A 14,530-nucleotide genomic window follows, 5' to 3' on the forward strand; every position below is an offset into this window, starting at 1 on the left:
TTAGTATGCTGATATTAAAAACTGCCGATATTAAAACATACCTCATCCACATTAAAATTGTAAAATTAAAATTTTACAACCAATTCTAGGTCATTTTTGATTACTTTGAGATATTTTGCTAAAATATTATTAAAGTGCACATAGAAAAGTAAACCTTGGTATGTAGCCCACTCAATTTTACTGTGTGTCGATGGTAATTTGGTTAAATCCACAGGTTTGGGATTTTCAAGATTTTTAGGGTTACACAAATACGCTTATGAAATTATACAAATCTAAGCAAAAAGCTTTTATTTGAAAACCTGCTCCACATTCGCTGTGTTTACAGATCTTTGGCATGAATATCTATTGTTGATGGAAGATGTGCTGTGCTGCGTGGTTCCTAATAAATAGCCACCATGAGTTTAATGAAAATCTCATTTTGACAATTTCATCAGCTCCTCACAAGAGCACTTAAGTTTTCTAAAGCATTGAAAGATCAGTTACAAAGATTTCTGTAGTTATAATGGTGATATTATTTTATCTATCATATTATTTATTTTTTTATGGACTACGATATGTTCATTAACATTTATGTGCTTTTTTTTCCATTCATCTCTCTTCATCTCATGAAAAGCATATCTGGGTAAGTTAAAATGCCATGGTTGCTGAACATATTAATCTTCAGCACCATGTTTATTTTCTATGTTTTATTCCTACTTTTTTTTTGTTTTTCCGTGAATCTTATGTAACAAATCCATTCAGAAAACTGAAACCGAATCCATTCAAAAAAAATGAAAGATTTCAAAGTACTCAGAATAACTGAAAACCTTGAAATCATACACAAATTTAGGCTAGGACTTGCTCCTGAAGTGCTTGACAGAATGAGTTAACTACTTGGAGATAACTTCTGTCATTTTTTTTAATAAACACATTTTGGGAGGTCTAAAGTCCAGAATCACAAAGACATTTGAGAGTTATAATCAGTGGAAAAATTATGAGTTTAACAAATGCTGTTAAGGCATGAATTCTGTTTAATTGAATCACAAAAGACTCACAGAGTATAGAAATTGTTTTTCTGTTTGAACCACTCATGTTGTTTCAAAGCAAACATATATGCAAAAATATTTTATTTGTGCATATAATTTTACTGTTTTCTCTTTCACCAGTTCATTTCCTTGTTTGTTTTGGTTTTAGTAATTAACCTGATATCAAGTTTAAAATCTTTATCTCTTCTTTGATCTATTGTAGAAATTTTATTTCTTCTTGAATAAGAATTTGCAGACTTAATGAGGAAATTTCAGTAGGTGAAAGGATACAAAACTTAATTTTGAACAAGGATTACCACAATAATTTATAATATGTGATTATGAAATTGCTTTTTAAAAAGAGATTTGATAACATTTGATCACCCTGGGAACCCTGAGGGTCTCTGATGTACTACAATACACACAAGATTGAAAGGCTGTGTATTATGCAAGTCTGCTAATTTCACAGCTGTTTTATTTGGTTTTTAATACTAGCCCTCTGAAGATCTATTTGTCAGGGTTTGTCTTATCCATTCCTGAATGTACTTCACTTAGCCTAATAAATATCTTTAGAAAAAAAGAATGCTGCCCTCCAGTTTGCATACAACTTAAATGTACACCTAACATGGAATATCCACAGCACTGTAATTCTCTAATCTGGAATACTGTGGAAATTATACTTCCTTATTTTATAGATTTAAAAACATTCTGTTTATTACTTACATCTTGATTTCTGTATTTCAGTCATCTTTTTCTGAAAACTCCTTAAAGTTGAATACAAAACATTTTTTAAAATATTGGAGATTGAATTTTGTCCATTGTTTCCAGTCTGACCTGATATTTGATATCAGAAAGGATAATGAGGGTTTCCAATAATTTAAAATCCAGATAACTTAAGTGTCAAAGTTCAAACAGGATCTGGCATAGTTTTTAATTAGTGCAGTCTTTAAATCAGTTGGATCCTTTCAGATTAAATTAAATCTGCATTGTGTGGCAATAAGAACTCTTGAGTCTCTCCCCAACCTCCCACTCCACTTCCTAATTTAAATCCTTTATATTCTTGCAGAAAATGCATATATATAAAATGTAACTTGATATTTTTATTAGATATTATTAACTTATACAAATTCAACTCTTATTTTTTCATGCAATGTCCTGAGTTACAGGATTCTGGCATGTCTGAAATATTTGGCAAATGACAATAGAAAGGATAAAATCTAATTCCAGTTTAATTCATTAGAAATCCTGTCTCTTGTTTTTTTCAGACTTTGTATGTTAGATTTCAAGCAGCAGATGTGTTTAATCTTACCTTGAAATCATAGGATTACTCAGATAAATGCAATATATTTGGTCTGTCTTTTCTGTCTGGTTCTCTTCTAGAAACCTATCATGTACAGTACTGTGTTGTAAATGAAACATTTTAATATTGGTGGTAACAATAACCATAATAATGTCAGTTTATAGTCAGAGGACCTACTAGGTAAAACCTTCCATCTGTTTTCTGTTTGAGAAAATGTCTGTGACTAAAGGCCATTTCACAATCTAAATTACCCATTAGCCAAATTTTTAAATCAATTCTGCTTGTGTTTTACAAACATGATCTGGCTCTTGACTTCACTCTGACTCCTTGTCAATTTATCTCACATTTATGGTTATGTTTTAATTAAGGACATTATATATTTTATGCAGTGTAATATCCCTGAGGTCTTTTCACATGAACCCTATTAGATATCAGAGTAAATCCTATTACCTGCAGAAATATGAAGACTTGTGTTAAAATATTGTTTACATTTCATCAAGACGATGTCTGGGTGCCGTGTATTGCACAGAGTGTTTGCATTACGTGTGTTAGAAATCCTGAGCTGTCTTTGCTTGTTTGCTTCGTGGGGGGCAGCCTTGTCTTCATGAAGAAAATTGAATGCCACTGAATGACACACTTTAAGTCAAGATAGCATTAACATCCTACACAAATTCTATTTAAAGATTATTAATGTTTTTAATAAAGATCATTGGGCTTTAAGCAATGAATTGATGACAGCTGCTGATACAGAGCTGGAATTTCCCTGGTACTAGAGAATACACATGAAGTAGATTTGCAGGATAGTAACATAATTTCACTCATTTTTTCTGCCTTCCTATTGCTTCCATGTACTTCTCCTGTCCAAGGGATTATTGAAGCATTCAGAAGTCCCCATGCTATGAGACAGTTGTACTCTCAAGTTTTTAGGTTGATCTGGGCAGTTTGTTGTACCTGGCTCCTGGATGAGGCAAATGGTCCAGTGTCCTTAGCAAGTCATTTTGGGGAGGATTAAACATCAGAAGTCCGTGCTAGGGAGGCAACTTTGCTTCTCCAGCACACAGCTTCACAACACAACTTGACATTATGTGACTTTTCTTTACTGGCGTCAATAAAAATGTGAAAACAGCCCACTTTACGTGGCGCTCCCTAAAACACACAAAGTATTTCTCAATGTTGGATTGATGTTAAGCAGTTGATGTTCATGAAATTTCCAGACTTTACAAAACCAGTCTCAGAGTAATGATATATTTTAAATAGCATATTCCAGTTACTCCCATAATATCTCCAGGAAGAAGATTTTGTTCTTTAGCAGTAATAATGTTATATTTTAAAATATGGCTTTAATTTGGAATTCATGGCAGTGGTAGTAAGTGGTTTAAACCTGTATCTGCAAAATAATGTCATTTGTAGTAATGCCTAATTAATGTCAATTTTTCCTTGTTTTCATATGCTGCCAAAAACCTAAGCAAGCATGGAAATTGCATTTAATCCCCTTCCTCCTCGCCAATGCAACATGGACACATTGTAACATGGAGTACTCTTCTGACAAAGTCTGAAGAGGGGAAAATCCCCAGTTCCCCTGCGAAGAACCTTCTAAGTTAGATTGTCTGTATAATGCTTTTCATGATCCCCCAAACCCTGTATTTGTAATGAAGGGAAGAGGGAGTGATAAGCTCTAGGGTATTTGTCCCTTCTTCCTCCTGTAATCAATTGTATGTTTTTGCAAGGAAAATTGAACTGCAGTTACCAGTGTTTTGCTTTGGGGTTCTTCTGTTTTCAGGAAGCCAGTGACTATGTCAAAAGGACAACTGTAGACAACATCCTGTCCATTCTAAAATATTGTTTTCTATTGTAAAACTGGCAGGTCACTGGATTCATTTTTCAGGTGATTTGCACAATTGGTCAAAACAGTGCATATTTTTTCCTACATGATACTTTTAACTTAATGGAAGAGTGGATTTTTTTTTCTATAGTGCTAGTTCATATGACCAAAAAAAACCCCAGACACACCATTCATTAGGGTTTTCACTGACTGCAAACTAAAGAATGTATCTCTTAGTCAAAAAATAGAAATTCTGAGTTTAGGTTTGGCTCATAAAGGTTCAGGTTTGAAGGCTTGAAGGTTCAGGTTTCACAGATCTCCTGGTTTGTATTAAAAGTAGTCAAAAACTAATATTCCAAAAGTAAATTCCAATTTCCATTAACTTTAATATTGTGGTGCTGTTTATAAGAATCATCTGAGGAAGAAATTACAAGTTTTTAAGCATTAAATTATTTTTAAGGCAAGAAAATATTATAAAAGTCCTTTTACTATCCTTCTGCATTGATGAGGGAGGCACAACCCTTATGATGGCTATAATTCATGTGCATGCCTGAGTACAGGATTTTTATCTTTATGTTAAAAGTATTTTCAATTCAGAGCAATTTCCTTCTACATGCAAAGACCGTTTGGATTGTGTTTATCAAACTAAAGGCTTTGGCTATAGCACATATTATATGTATACACATACATATATGGCATCTCATTTCTGGCCTGTCCCCATTTTCTTGAGCTGAAATCAGTAACCACAGCTCTATTTTCCTTTACCTCTGTGAGCCAGACTGCCTCTGAAGTAACAGAAGTGCTTTCCCACTGTGGGAGAATGTATTGGTTTGAGAATCACTGGAATGGCTGTAAGCCTCCACACCAAGCCTCGGGCTGGTACAGATGTTGCAAAGTCACAGAAGACTCCCTAGAAATATGTGCTTTGTAATTCCAGTATAAAGGAACTGAGTTTTTCATGGAAGTGAAACCTTGAAGTGCCAATGCCTCTTCTTCAGGCATCTCAGTTCCTGAAGTCATGCAGAGGTTTAACACCAAATTCAAGAGGCCAAGACTTCCTTCCCACCTCCTTGTAGTCCAGGTGCTGCTGCTTTCTTGCTTGGAGCAGGAGACCAACACAAGCAAGGAAGGCCAGTGACCCTCAAAGGCATGATCTCATTTTCTACTTAACATGTTAACCAGCCCTGCTCGTTCAGCTGGGACGATTGAAGAGAATAGCTCAGATAAAAAACTCTGGGATCAGGTTTCTCCAGGGATGGACTCCCAGCTGCAGAAGGGGCTGCTCCCCAGGCTTGGGCTGGTTGTAGGGAAGGAGCACATTGTACAGGGTTTTGTGCAGCCCATGCTCTGCCATGGGATACCAAAAGTGGCCAGGTGAGGCAGGGACATTCCTGAAAGCTTGTGTCTCCCTAAGGATGGCCATGCCAACTCTCAGACTTGGTAGCAGCAGGAGACCTGCAGCCCTGTTGTAGCATCTGAGGGAGGGACAGCACCACTGTACCATCTGCAGAACCAACCCTGAAGGAAGGCTGCAACCTCAATACCTCATCCACAGGTAGCTGGGATGTGGCCAAGTCTGGCCATGCCTTAATTCTGCTCTCCTAAGCAGGCAGGTGAATACCTTTCATAGGCATTCACTACTTATCTCCCTTCCTGCATCCCCACTGGCTGCTGAAGGTAACAGGGTGTTCGTGTACCCAGAGAGCACCTTCTTGTTTTACTGAGGGTTTTGCTTTCACAGAAATCAAGGATTGCTCCACAGTGGCTTGGGATATCCCAGTGACAAAGGAAAGGTCTGCTTCAAAGGCTGTGTGGGAGGAGAAGCTGTATCAATTTCAGTAATGCTGTCAAGTATTTGTAATGTTACATATTACTACAGCATAAGCTCAGAAAATAAAGCAGCTTGCTTTCCATAAATATTCAGAGCCAGGGATTTAAACCTGTATGCAAAATCTATTATTTGAGTTCCATTTTCTGCTAAAGCCAAATTCACTCAGTGTGGCCCCTTGGCAAGGCAAAAATCCCCAGATGACTACTCCTTACAAGTAAAATCACTCCATTGCTTTTATCTGCTGTGATTTTATAGTACATATATTTGAAAGGCTGCTGAGGCAGTGATGAATTGTCAAGGGATAACTGAACCACAAAGGCTGTAGTAATAAAGGAGGACAGAAAAAAATTGAAGCCATAATTCCAAGATTTTCTCGTTATTTGGTGAATGTAAGCAAATTTTAATACTACATTAGCATAGTCACTGTCTAATTTGTTTTTCACTACAGCTTGTTGCAGAGAGCATTCTTTTGTCTTTTGCTCAGTGGGAGGCAGCTGAAAACATGTTAAACATGTTAAATACCAGGAAAAAAAGACATTTGAAGGACTGCTTTTTCTACACCATCACCACATGGAATGTCTGGTGAAATAGCTGAATGTTTTTAATATAGAGCATTTTCCTGGTAGTCTAGCTGACTAGTTTATGTGTAACTATACCAAATATTTAACACAGCCATATTAAAAGTATCAATTAAACTTTGAGAATGATGTTTTACATATACACCAGTTTTAGTCCAGAAAAACTGCAGATACAGGAGCTGGGTTGATATTTGATCAATTCAATAGACAGACATCTATGTATATATATAAAATTGAGAAATCACATCAATTCTATAATTATAAAAACTACATCAGTAAACTATATAGAATTAAAATCCAAGCATGGGACTACCAAAGATACAATCAACTCTTAAATAGCCAGAGATGGCACATTTAAGGTACAGAATAGCTGTAGTGCACAGGCCCTAGCACTGTGCATAGCTGGTACAGCTGGCTCAGTGTTTCAAATACAAACACCTCTCAAATCCAGCTGCATACAGCCATGCTTAGTTCATGTCTAGAAGTTGCCACTTCTGGGCCTTACTGAGTCCTTACCAGACCAGAGCTAAGTTAGTCTCAGGACTCCCTCAGTTTTCTCTTCACCAATGTCTGTTTTGATACCCCTTTATTATAGGGTATACTGATTTTTTTAATTGCTAAAGAAGAGACAGAAACCTTGCCTTTTGTATGTTAGATGTTTAAAAGGATGTCAGAAAAAATGAAGAATTGGGAATAGATTGAGAGTATGTTCAACAGGAGAAAGAGCTGTATTGTTATCTTGTGTGTTCTGTGCTTTTTCTATGCCTGTCATTGTGTTTCACTGTTATTGCCCTTCAAAAAAGGCAGAGTTGCATTTTTTGTCCCAACACATAACTGCACTTATTTACCATTTCTTGATCCATTTTTAGACATGAACTTCTGGAAGAGGCTCGGAGGAAAGGTTTGCCTTTTGCACAGTGGGATGGACCGACAGTGGTTGCCTGGCTGGAGGTAAGTGTTGGCCATAACTTGAAAATGTGAGTCACATTTGTAGACTGCTTCTGTGTGCTTGTCCTTAAAAATCTTAAAAGAGACTGTTACAGCCTCTTCCTCTCCTGCTGTGCGCTGTGCCATCAGGACTATGTGGGCTTTGACACTGGATGGTGTAAATTAGAGACTGGAGCTGAAAAAAGTAAGACAGATTTACACAGTGGGATGAGGACCAGAAATGCGCTTGAATCCCAAAGTTTTTAAATCTTTGAATTACTCAGCCTCTAAATGTCTAGGAACTCCACAGACTCTTCACCATTTTCACTTGCAGTGTGGGAGACCCAGGTTGAAATCTCCCTGATTTGATAGGCAGTGCCTTCATATCTGAACTCCAATGTGCAGAGAGCTGTCCTTTAGGTACTTTGGAGGACCTAAATGAATGGGTTTTGGAAATCAAGAGGAAAAAAACATTCAGCAGAGCTGTCATCAATTTTGACAAAGTGATCAATGAATGTTTTAGGTGAAGGAACTACTCAAAAAATCGTACACAGATGCTGAGGGGAGAAGGCTGCAGAAAGTAAGAATGTTATACAAATCCACAGTCACTTTTATTTGGCAAGGCTGAAACACTTCAGTACAGATACAAACTCTTTGTTGGCTCAAAGAACAAGTCTATTCCTTACTATACCAAGCATCTCTACCTGTTCACAACTTTTCTCCTGCCTGCTCTAGCTATCATCCATTGATCATCAGTTAGACTTTGTAAAGTTTTCCCCTGCAATAGAAAAAAAGAGATCCCTCTCCAAACCTTTGACAGAAATATGCTAGTGAATAAATGAAAGATGAGAAATGAAAGCAGCTAGTGTCCACAAAATTTCAGCTTCATATTGGAATTGCTCAGGGTACCTAATGAAAAATACAAAATGAAAACTGCAGAAAGTCAAGACAAGCATTTGTATATGATCTTTGAAAATAGGATTATATCCTCATTCCCAAAAAATCTCTGTTAATGTGGAACAATCCTTAATTTGGCCACTACTTTGCTTTGTCATATGACTTTAAGAGTTCTGTAACCAGATTTATATCAGTCAGAAATATTTAGTATTACAGTAAAGGCTGATTTGCTGGAGACATGAACATACAAAAGTCTGTAATTTCTGCATACCAACACCCTCATCTTTCAAGGAGATCTGCAGTTTCAAGCAGTTTTTGACAAGTTAAGCCCTACTTTTTTTTTCCCCTTGATTCTTTTCTGAAAAATAGGATATGCTTCCCACTGTCTAAGAGAGGGGCTGTAAAGAGAAAACAGGATCTGTGAAGTTCTTGGGGAATATGATGACAGTAGCACAGGAGAGCTCAACAGGAAGTTTATGTCACAGTAGTCAGTGCAGATTGAAAACTGATGACAAAAAGATATAAGGATAGGACTAGTGTGTTTATTCTGTGAGCATCAGTACATTTCATACTCTCCTAAAGAAAAATATGTGTCACTTCAACTACAGAATAAAGTAAATATTAAAGGAGAAAAAGGCTCACAATTTAGAAGTATATTGTGAAATTTTCAAACTTTATAGGGCTTTTCAGCCTCAGCATTTATTCTTGTTGTCTGTATGTAGCACAGACATAGTTGAGAAATAATTTAAGAATTTTGTGTTTTCTTAATTCTGGAAAAGTATATTGCTCTTGATATCTGAGTTCTCTGTCTAGAATGATTTCTGTCTTCACTTTTTAGAGACTGTTCATGTAACATCATTTTCTGCTAGACAGCTATTTTGTTAAAGAATTTACTTATTTTGTTAAAGAAATGATTTACCTAATGAGCAGCAAACAGTTTAATCTATTTCTGCAGGGTGAATAATTCCCAGTGCTTATGCTTTTCTACTTTCCAAGTGCATGTGTGAAAAAAACTAACGTTAAAATAAATGAGGTGATGAAATACATTTTAAAGCTTTGCATGGTTTTCTCATGGCCATTTAAGTGCAGCTGGGTGTTATCTACATTATTTTTGGTTTTTGTCTTTTTCTTTCATGAAACTTTGTATTTTGTAACAGTTTGTTGGAATCAGATCATGTTTTTAGGTTCAGACTAGCATTGGATGGATGGTAGTGTCTAATCCCATCTGTGGGAAGGACTTAAACGATGCAGTCATTTCTCAACCTCTGTCATACTTCAGGACTCAAAGCTTGACGGAGCCTTCTGCAACTTGACAGTCAAGTCTGTTTTCCCTGTGACATAAAAGTGATCTAACAGCTGTCTTTTTTGGAAATGTTTCCCAGATAAAGTATAAATCTCTTAAGAACCACACACTTCTTCCCCCTACTGTGTCAAATGAAATGAAAATCCTTTCAATTCATCACTGCTTTCCAGATTTTTTTGGTGAATTTCTTCATTTCCTTGACCTTGTGTCATCTTTTAGTAACCCTTTATTAAGAGAAAAAACAAAAAGACAACCAATGGAATCAGCTAATTCTGATGGCCTATTTGATATGCACATAGCTAGGTGCATTTGTTTTGTATTATGTTATCCCTAAAATCTCAGTGATTATGGCATTCACTGCTTATGTTCTTCTCACAGGCTTTGCTAAGCATAATGTACTTCACACCATGATTAAAAACCTCACATGTGTGATACGAAATTACCTCCTTTGGGAAAAAAGAGCTGTAGACACTGACATTCATATTAATGAGGCAGCATAAAATGAGAAAGCTGAGAAAAACAAGAGTAATTCACACTCAATAACTCCTTTAACAAGGAAAGAATAAGTGGTGAAGAAAGGGGCTGGCCTAGGGTAGTAAGACTAACATAAGGAGAATAAAAGCATAGAAGTATATATCTTCTAAATCCATAGGTGATGGAGCTCTGCTCACATTTTGCTGCACCTACTAACCAATATTCCTAGCTGGGATGTGACATCAGACTGTTCCCAAATTTACTGTAAAGTCTGTCCCTGATAGGTTGATTATTTGAACTGGGCTTGGTTAATTTCTACTCAGAAGATAAAAGCTGAGAAATGTAAGATTGTGCGTCTTGGGTACACCATGTTAAAAAAGAGAAAGCCAAATTTTAGTACAAAAGTGAAAAAATTACTTAATTCCTCTTAGATGATTTTCTGTACATAAGATTATCAGATAGGCAGTAACATTGACTTGTGCCAGTACTTGGTAATTAAAACCTGGGAAAGGAGTAGCCCAGGGGATGGAGGCAGATCTAAAAATAATTCAAAGCATGCCTTGCTTTAAAGTTCTGATTACACTAAAAGCAAAAAGAATTCACATGAAATCATGGCAATTTCAAAGGTTCTGAAACAATTTTTTTCTGTTAAAGACTATGATATTCATACTTATTTGTGTGTGTTACCATGCTTATTCAGACTGATAGGTGTCCCGACACATTAATTGTTATTGGTCATTAATTAATTGGTTATTAGTGGTCATGACACCAAGTCTGACAGTTTAAGAAGCTTTTGGACAATGCTCTTGGCACATGATGTGATCCTTGAGGCTGTTCTGTGCAGAGCCAAGAGTTGGACTTGATTGTGCCAGTGGGTCCCTTCCAGCTCAGGATATTGTATGATTGTGATTTCATTTGAGAGATGAAGCAGTGCTTTGGATGAAATGTTCTTTCTCTTGGCAGCTCTGGCTAGGGATGCCAGCCTGGTACGTCGCTGCCTGCCGTGCCAACGTGAAGAGCGGAGCTATCATGTCTGCTTTGTCCGACACTGAGATTCAGAGAGAAATTGGAATCAGCAATCCTCTCCATCGCCTAAAACTCCGATTAGCAATCCAGGAGATGGTATCATTGACAAGTCCATCAGCACCTCCAACGTCCAGAACAGTGAGTCCTGTTCAGCTAACTTTTTTTCTTCCCACTTCACCCTACAGGAGTCTGCAGAAAAACTTTTGTAGTACCAGAGTGGCTCTATGGTAACACACACTACATAATCAGTGAAAACTGTCTAATAAAGGCTCAGAACTACCTGTTCATCATTTCCTTGATTGTTGATTGCTGTGGTTTTTCTTTTATCAGATATTCTTATTTCTTTAAAGTCATTGTTTTGATTATCCTTGATGTTATCTAAATTGGTATCAAGCATCTTATTTGTAATTTTGCCTTTATTTTTGCCTTTCTCTTTCTTCAAATCATCTTTACCAGCCTAATCAGATTGTGTTTCTCTTTTTTGTTTGTTTGTTCTCTTTCTTTATTTCTTTTTTTAGGGTGGAGGGGAGGCAGGTGTTGGGAGAGGTCATGTAGAAACACAGCTCTTTTGAGTCTTTTTCCCATTACCCCTTTTTGCACCCTTTCAAATGTTATCTAATAAAAATCAGCTGGCTTTAGGTTCTTCATGCTTTTAAGAGAAGCAGTGATTGGAAGTGTGAGGGGAGTGTCGGGAAAGTGGAAGTGGAGTCTGTGCATTCAGTGAGGAAGAGAAAGTGGTAGCAGAAAGGAGGGAAGCAAGTAAAGATACACAGAGATACAAGTCTGAAAGGAAAGGGGAATATATCAAAAAGAGCAAGGAAATAGATCAGGGGAGAGTAAGAATGAATGTGCTATATATAAAAAGCAGGAAAAATGGGCTAAACTGATGAGGACAAAAAGAAGCAGGATAACAAAAGGGAAGACTTTAATGCTCAGATTTGCTGATGATAATGGAGATACAAGAAGCAATGGAGACTAACAAAAAGAATCAGATGGCAAATGTGGCATGGAATTGAAGGACAAAGACTTACTACTCAAGTGGTGTAACTCAGATTTCTACTAGAAAGGCAATAATAATGATTATGTTAATAATATTTATATTTTGTAATATTTTGTCTTCGTTCAATTTATGGAGAATCTTTTGGTGGAAATTAGAATTCAGATACCTTTGTAAGCTACATAAGCAACAGCACTAGTATTGCTATCGGCTGCCCTTTTATCTTCATGTTGCTCATGTTCATTAAATATTGTAGTTTGCTGTCTGATGCTTTCTTACCTGAAAACAGTTTTGTGTGTCATTACCATGGTAATATTATGAATTGTAGTGGATTTTACTAAAGTAAAGCAGTGAAGACTCAATATGATGTTTGAATTACTACACAAAATTAATTTTGATTTTAAAAGCATAAGAGGATATTTCAAAGGACAAAAGCATTTATACTTACAAAGTGAGAAAATATTATGTTCAAGCTAAAAACATTGGGAATACTTTTGCCTTGTTTTTAATTCTGCCTGAGTAACTCTGTGCACACAAAGCTGCCCTGCCCTGGAACATGCATTTTTGAGTCTCCAGGCTTTCTGCTTCCCCTCTTTCTCAGGAAAGGAGTTAATTTATCTCAGGTCTCCAGAAAACATAGCACACATCCCTGACTCTTGCTCCCTCCCTGACTCTTCCTACTGTCCTAGTAATCATTTGACGAAAAACAATAGGATGAGGACAAACAGTTTTAGAATTTAATTATCTTGACATTTTGATTTACAGAAACATGGGAGAAATATTCATTATTTAGATTACAATATGACCTTGTGACTTGTGCAGAATATTTAGGCTGGAAAATCTTTGGGAGCTGAAGCTTACCTGTGCACAGAGCTGTGAGCTAAACGTTGCATTTGCCAGTTGTTTATGAAATGCAGATTTAACTATTATTCTTTCCTTTGTGGCAGTGCTCTGCCGGATTTCATCCATCAGTTCTAGTTGTAATACTCCATCACATCTGTTCAGAAGCCGCTAATGAAAGATACAAACCAAGTTGTCTAAAGTTGTCTCTAGTTGCAGCTCGGTAGAGGCAAGAACGTGCTTGTGCTGATGGTGATGCGCTGTTAACTTACAGTGGTGCTGCCTTTCTTCTTTACCACTGCTTACCTAATGTGGATCCCACCTGCCCTCCTGCGGGCCTTGTCTGTAGCCCTCAGGCAATGTCTGGGTGACCCATGAAGAAATGGAAAATCTTGCTGCTCCAGCTAAAACGGTTAGTCATTCCACTTCCACTTCAAATGGTTTCAGTGCTCCAAAGAGAATAGGCCTGTTCCTGCTTTAACACAGGTGCCATATCTTCTGTAGGATGTGTCCCAAAGCATGCCATTAGAAAGTTGCAGGGAGTAATGAAATTGAATTTAAAGAACAGTTACATAATATTTCAGCAAATGGTATTGCCATCACAAAAATTGCGTGACCCTAAAACCAGTATTGGACTTATAAGAGTATATAATAGTTTCAGTGCCACTGTCAAACCTCATTTAATGAAATGACATTGTCACGGTTACAGGTGCAACATTTCCCCTGTAATCTGCTCCCTCTTCTTCTAAATGGTGTTTTGTAATTGCTGACATAGAAAGAAATAAGAAAATGCTTGAGAATGGTGCATTAAACAACTTCATGTTTTCATTAATGCTGAGTGTTTCTTGTCCATACTTGGGTATTAATGATCTTTGATTTCAGGTGCATGGAGAGTGTCATTTATTTATTGATTTTTGTCAAACCTCTCCCTTAACGCTAAAGTAAGACTTTTTTTTCAATTTGGAATATATGTTATTTTATGTTTTGGTTGTTAACATTATATCATAACTCCACAGATGTGCTTATAAAATATGATGCAATGTTCCAGTGAGATCTCTGAAAAAAATTATCTTCAGTTTGGCAAACTTTATATTCAGCCCAATCCACAGCGGGAGAGGTTCTGGAGCTAAATTTTGATGCAATAAGGAATTATTTCTTCAGAGTTTATGCTTGTTATAGTATTTAAAGTTTTTCCATCAGCAGTAAGGAAGCCAATTCTCATAATTTTTTTTTAGACTGAGCTCATTTCTAGTTTTATTATTGTTGGTAAAGATTAATGCAAATATAACAGCACTGAACTGACAAGAAGTGAAGTTGATCCTGTTTAACTGGCCAGCCAGAAAAATACAGTTTTTACATAAAAAATGTTATGTAAAAAGCCCCTTTACAATACATTCTCAAGAAGACATATTTTTATTGTTAATGTTTTAAAATCAAACTAGAAACAAAAAACTACATCCTTAATGTCCAAATTTTTAGGCAAATGTTTGTGTTTTAATTGTGAAACTGTGAAAAGTGCTTAAATAATGCT

General features: G+C 36.5%; 1 protein-coding gene across 1 annotated transcript in view; it reads left to right on the forward strand.

Moving 5' to 3' along the window:
* The window catches only part of PPFIA2 (PTPRF interacting protein alpha 2), a 287,472-nt gene that overhangs the window by 260,143 nt on the left and 12,799 nt on the right, over nt 1-14,530 (forward strand). The window contains 3 exon segments of the mRNA XM_030960984.1: nt 7,405-7,486; nt 11,100-11,300; nt 13,349-13,411. Coding sequence (XP_030816844.1) covers nt 7,405-7,486; nt 11,100-11,300; nt 13,349-13,411 — 346 coding nt within the window.

Source organism: Camarhynchus parvulus, chromosome 1A (assembly GCF_901933205.1).
Source record: "Camarhynchus parvulus chromosome 1A, STF_HiC, whole genome shotgun sequence".
Classification (NCBI taxonomy): domain Eukaryota; kingdom Metazoa; phylum Chordata; class Aves; order Passeriformes; family Thraupidae; genus Camarhynchus; species Camarhynchus parvulus.